Source organism: Choloepus didactylus, chromosome 20 (assembly GCF_015220235.1).
Source record: "Choloepus didactylus isolate mChoDid1 chromosome 20, mChoDid1.pri, whole genome shotgun sequence".
NCBI lineage: Eukaryota > Metazoa > Chordata > Mammalia > Pilosa > Megalonychidae > Choloepus > Choloepus didactylus.
The window spans coordinates 3119767-3125400 of NC_051326.1; the positions used below are offsets into that span (position 1 = coordinate 3119767).

The window sequence follows — 5634 nt, forward strand, 5'->3', positions numbered from 1 at the left end:
CGCCCACTCCCCGGCTCGCGGGGACGCGGGGGTCCGCGGGCGCGCGGGGCTGGGCGGGCGGGGCGAGCGCGCGCGGGAGACCCGCCCCTTGCCCCGCCCCCGCGCCCGCCCCCTCTGGCCCGAGACTGACGGGCCGGGGCTCCCGCGCCAACCAATGAGCGCGGCCCGAGGCGGGCCCAGGAACCCGCCGCTCCGGCTACTTAGCGGCGGCGGCGCGGCGGGGAACGCGGAGCCGAGCCCGGACTGCACAGGTGGAGCCGGAGCCCCGGCCAGCGCGCACGGGCAGGCGCAGGCACCGCGCTGGGCACCGCACCGCACCGCTGGGCGCGGGCCGGAGCGGAGCTGCAGCGCCGCGCGCCGCCCGGGACCCCGTCGCCGCCGCCTCCGCAGCACCCATGGGGACAAGGAGACTTTAAAGGAGTTTGGGGTTTCGGGAGCAGAGAAATCGCGGATACGGAAGGGCGTCTTGCTTTGCCTTGGACACGCTTTTTCTTCGTCGAACTGTTTGGACCCTGTGCCGGGTAGGAGGGAGAGGGGTCGTTGGATTGAAGGTGGACCCCCACCCACACATGCACACACGTACACACACACACACATCCGCCGGGCGGGCCTCGCCCCCCCACCCCCCTTTGTTAGGTTATTTTAGACCGAGCAGCCTCGCCTTAGCGCAGTCCTGCGGGCTCCGCCGGGGAGGAGGCGAGGGGCGCGAGGGGCCGAGTGCACCTGCATGTGTGGGCAGGTGTGCCCCGGGGCTCGGGGACGTGCCTCGGCGAGCATGCAAGCGTAGGCTGGAATCGTTCGCGTCAGCGAATGTGGGAACCTGAGTGTGCCCGTGTGTAGTCGCAAGGGCTTGTCATTGTGCGTGTGTGTGTGTGTGTGTGTGCGCGCGCGCGCGCGCGCTCCACGAGAGCGCCCGCCTGTCAGTGACTGGGCCCCAAGTGTGCAAAATTTGGTTAATGTCAAGTGAGTGCCTGCGAGTGTGTCCGACTGTCATTGCGCGGGGCGCTGCCAGGGGAGGAGGTGACCTCGCGTGGAACCCGGAGGGGGCTGGCGCGGGAGGGGGCCGACTGAGAGCGCCTCTCCTTCCGGGACCTGCAACCTCCGGGGCCCCTCCCCGTCCCCTCACCCGTCCTCCCTTGCCTGGTGTCCGCCTCCCACGCGGCCACAAGCCCGCGCTGTCCTCCCCACTGGGGCCGTGCATGCCCTCCGGCCCGCCTGCGTTTGCTCTTGTGGGAGTTGGACCGGGATCCCGGACGGGGTCGACAGCTAGGGGGAGGCGACCGCTCACGCCCGCGCGGCCCAGCGGCTTCTGGTCGTCCTGCCGCCGGGAAGGCGCCGGAGACTCGGCTTGCGGAGGCGTTTCCAGCGCCGACGCGGAGGCGGAGGCGGGCGGGCAGCTCCCCGGCGCCGGGCACTTCTTGGGCGGCGACGTGGAGAGGGGCCGCGGGACCCTAACCGCTGTCTGCCTCTTCCCTGTGCCTCCGCAGATCCCCGCTCCTGGCGCTCGCCTCGCCGCGTCATTGATGGGCAACCAACTGGACCGCATCACCCACCTCAACTACAGCGAGTTGCCCACAGGGGACCCGTCGGGGATCGAGAAGGACGAGCTGCGAGTCGGGGTCGCCTACTTCTTCTCGGATGAGGAGGAGGACCTGGACGAACGCGGGCAGCCCGACAAGTTCGGTGTGAAGGCCCCGCCGGGCCGCGCCCCCTGCCCGGAGAGCCCCAGCCGCCACCCCCACCACCTGCTGCACCAGCTGGTGCTCAACGAGACTCAGTTCTCTGCCTTTCGGGGCCAGGAATGCATCTTTTCCAAAGTGAGCGGCGGCCCGCAGGGCGCCGACCTGAGCGTCTACGCGGTCACCGCGCTGCCCGCGCTCTGCGAGCCGGGCGATCTGCTGGAGCTGCTGTGGCTGCAGCCCTCGCCGGAGCCGCCCGCGCCCGCCCCGCACTGGGCCGTCTACGTGGGCGGCGGGCAGATCATCCACCTGCACCAGGGCGAGATCCGCCAGGACAGCCTGTACCAGGCGGGCGCAGCCAACGTGGGCCGGGTGGTGAATAGCTGGTACCGCTACCGCCCGCTGCTGGCCGAGCTGGTGGTGCAGAACGCCTGCGGCCACCTGGGCCTCAAGAGCGAGGAGATCTGCTGGACGAACTCGGAGAGCTTCGCCGCCTGGTGCCGCTTCGGCAAGCGCGAGTTCAAGGCCGGGGGCGAGGTGCCGGCCGGCACGCAGCCCCCGCAGCAGCAGTACTGTCTCAAGGTGCAGCTGGGCGAGGGCAAGGTGCACACCGCCCGGTTCCACAGCCTGGAAGACCTCATCCGCGAGAAGCGCCGCATCGACGCCAGCGGCCGCCTGCGCGTGCTGCAGGAGCTCGCCGACCTGGTGGACGCCAAGGAGTAGCGCCGGGGGGCCGCCCGCCCCGCCCGTCTCCCCGCGCCCCGCGCCCCTCCTGCCCCCGACCCCGGGCTCGGCGACCGGCGATTCGCGACCCCCCGCCCCCCCCCCCCCCCGCGCGTCCGCCGCCGATGGCCAGTGCCCAGGCCGCACCCTTGCACGCCTCCGGCAAGTGGCAGGGAGTCTCCGGAACCCGCCCCGGGACTGGGAGGGCGCGGCGCGACCCCCGGTGGTTCTGATGATGTCGGGAGACCCAGCGAGCGCGTTTCCCTTTAGGTTGTAAGGGGAGGGGGGATGCGCTGGGGGCGGGGGGCGAGGGAGGGACCCGGCCTCCCCGGTGGGTCTCTGGTCAGTGACTTGCACCGGACAGGTATCCTACCCTTTCCTAGGAAAGGACCATCGCCTCCCCAGAAGCGCGCACACAGACCCGTGGGAGGCGAGAATTGGTCTTTTTAGGGAGCAGTCCCGCTCCAGGATGGACGTGTCCCCAGACTGCAGGATTTCCAAGAAATCACTGTCCCATCTGCACTTGTGAATCATTCCACAAGAGAGTACCTGGGGACTCCGAGGCTGCCCGGGACTTTTCGAGCTCTCCGCCCCAGGTCACCTGACCGTGTACTCCAGGCCCAGGGCTAAGCTAGACGATGTCCACTTCCTGTTAAGCCCCCGCCACCCCACCGGCACTTGCCTGGGGTCTCCCTGGCCGGCGGGAGGGATGCCCTCCCGGGTCCCAGGAGGAGAATGGCGCAGCCACGTTGGCGAGGAGCGCAGGCCCCGCCCCTGGGCTGGAGCCGGTGCACCTGGGGTTCCCAGAGCTGAACGGGTGGCCAGACGTTTGTTGTCCTTAAGCCGAGATCGCACTTCCCAAAGCGTCCCATTTTTAAGGGGGTCAGAGGAGAGGGAGGGGAAAGACATAGCAACATTCCAGAAGCCAGCATTAGGACAACATCATAGCCGGTATATTTAGTTTGGCTTTTCCTAACACAGAAACTTAACTTAGACGACGGGGGTGTGGGAATCGAATTTTTAAACCGAGAGAGCAGTTTTCCAACTATGTCAACAAAGCCGACTGTGTTGATGTTTTATTGACCATTTTAGCAACATGCTAATAAAATTTCAAATTGAAATTTTTATTTTCATGGCTTTAATCCATGATAGTTTAAATACTGGGGGCCATTAAGAGTGGATTTAGCTACGAGTTTAGCTAACATTGCCTTTTCTCTCTGTTTTTTCTCAAGTCTTATAAGAATTCTGTTTTTGAATATGTTAGTTCATTGTCTGACATTAAACAGCAGCCCTAGTAATGGTGGAGTCGCTAAGCAATGTGTGTATTGTACTGAACTTCTGTTAAAGGGTTTACTGCTTTGGTGGAAGTTGCTAGCAGGTTTCATGGTTTTTCTTTTCTCCATGTTGTATGGCATTACCTTTCTACATTTGCATTTCTACTTTTCTTCTTCTCCCCTGGTCTCCTTAAAACTGAATCTAGAGTTGGTGGCTTTTTTCTCTCCTCTTTAGCCAGTGCCACGATTCATTCCTGAAAGCAGGAAAGGACTTGTAGGATTAGGACAAATATGTGTTTTTCCAAAAACTAAGGCTGAGTGAAACCCCTTCCTTGAGCAAGGATTTAAAAATTTTTCTCTGTGTACTGCAGTAGCAGCCTGAATGATTGTTACTGGATTCAGCAGGTGTTAGACATCTAAAGCATCTACATCCCTTTCGAGGGAATTTGTCAAATCATGGTGTGCGCCTAATTGTTTTAAGAAATTGCATATCGACAGCTGTGATTTAGTTGGACAGCAAATAGTACAGCCAAAGCCAGCTTCTTGGCATTTCAAAAAATAATGCAATAAAAACTAGTTGAGGTTAGCTGAGACTGGAAATGCCTTTTTCATGGTAAATGATTTATTTTTAGTTTGCTCTTTGGTTTTCATCCTAGAATCATTCCCTGATCTTGAATCAAAAGTTCAGATCAATGAAATATGAACTAAAGTATTTTTCTTAAGCCTATTGAGTGATTTATTTTTTAAAATGTCTAAATGCACATGCCTTTTTTTCCCAGCATATAGAACAGCAAAACTTTTGTAAGGACTAACTTAACCTTTGCATGTATGGAGAAATGAAAGTCATTTATTTCTGTAGTTTATTCCTCTTTCAAATAAGAGGAAGACATTATGAACTGAAATTCTTCATTGTATCAACATACTCCACGTTTTTTACCATGTGTTCTGCTTCTGTATCTTGACTCCCTGCTGTATTAAACACCATCCTAAGCACTTGTTCCAACAGGACTCCTTCTTGACATTTTGCCAGTTGGGGGGTGGGACTTCGGCAGAAGAAGTGAATCTGTTTCTGTCACACCTAACACCAATTTATTCCTTCCGATGACACTTCATCTGATAGCTGTCTCCCTCAGAGCTTCACTTTACCAGAGGGATGACTTCTCAGGTTTGTACTTGCCAAGACTGGATTGGCAATCAAAGTACTGTAAGAATTTGGCAGTCAAAGTAGCATTCACTGCAATATTGGCCTCTGAAGGATTGAGTAGCTAATACCGCTACAGATTTACAGCAGCAAAGCACTGGTTACAAAGGGAACTTGACAAGTTTGTAAGGCTTCTCATAGTCCTGCTGAAATAATCATTTATTATCTGTTGATCAATGTTAATGATAACCAGTGTCAGAATAATTCTAATAGTAGTGCATCGTGGGGAGGCTTGAGCTTCAAAAAGTAATGCAGTGGCAATATTATCTAAGAGCTTTATGCTGAAAACGGGGTCTATTTTGGGGGCATTATTAATGATGAAAGTGAAACCAGGAAGCTGGAAGTCCCCTTGGTGGATGGCATGGTCACACTTGGCTTTTATGAAGCATGAATGCAATGCCTCTGGATTTTATGAGACTTACAGAAATTGAGCCAAAGCAGCCTCACATTTTAAGAGTGATCAGGAACTGAGTTTTGGTCTCGGTTATCCTCAGGAGAACAGAGCTTCATAGTAACTTCCATGATGTTGAGTGTGGCTGAGCTGGAGGTTGGTCTGTTAATGTGGCCCAGTGGATAGAAAAGTGTGTCCTTGTACCTCCATTCTTTCTCCAGGGGTTAATTCGGAAAAACAAGCCACCAAAATAGTAATAATAATAATAATAAAGAACTGATACTTTTACTTCAAAGAGAGCCTGTGCTGCACATTTTATTGTTTAAAAAAAATGGAGAAGGAGGAGGGCTGGGCAATACAAGCAGC

At 57.1% G+C, this 5634-nt stretch overlaps 1 protein-coding gene across 1 annotated transcript; it reads left to right on the forward strand.

The window, feature by feature from the left end:
* The first annotated feature begins 287 nt into the window (after positions 1-287).
* Positions 288-2514, forward strand: LRATD1 (LRAT domain containing 1). Its single transcript, XM_037812890.1, has 2 exons — positions 288-521; positions 1488-2514. The coding sequence occupies exon 2, from the start codon at positions 1524-1526 to the stop codon at positions 2400-2402; it is 879 nt and encodes a 292-aa protein (XP_037668818.1). The 5' UTR covers positions 288-521; positions 1488-1523; the 3' UTR covers positions 2403-2514.
* Positions 2515-5634: the final 3120 nt, after the last annotated feature.

Bases quoted from the DNA above. Each gene is read 5' to 3' on its own strand.
- LRATD1 (XM_037812890.1), top strand. From the start codon at position 1,524: ATGGGCAACCAACTGGACCGCATCACCCACCTCAACTACAGCGAGTTG.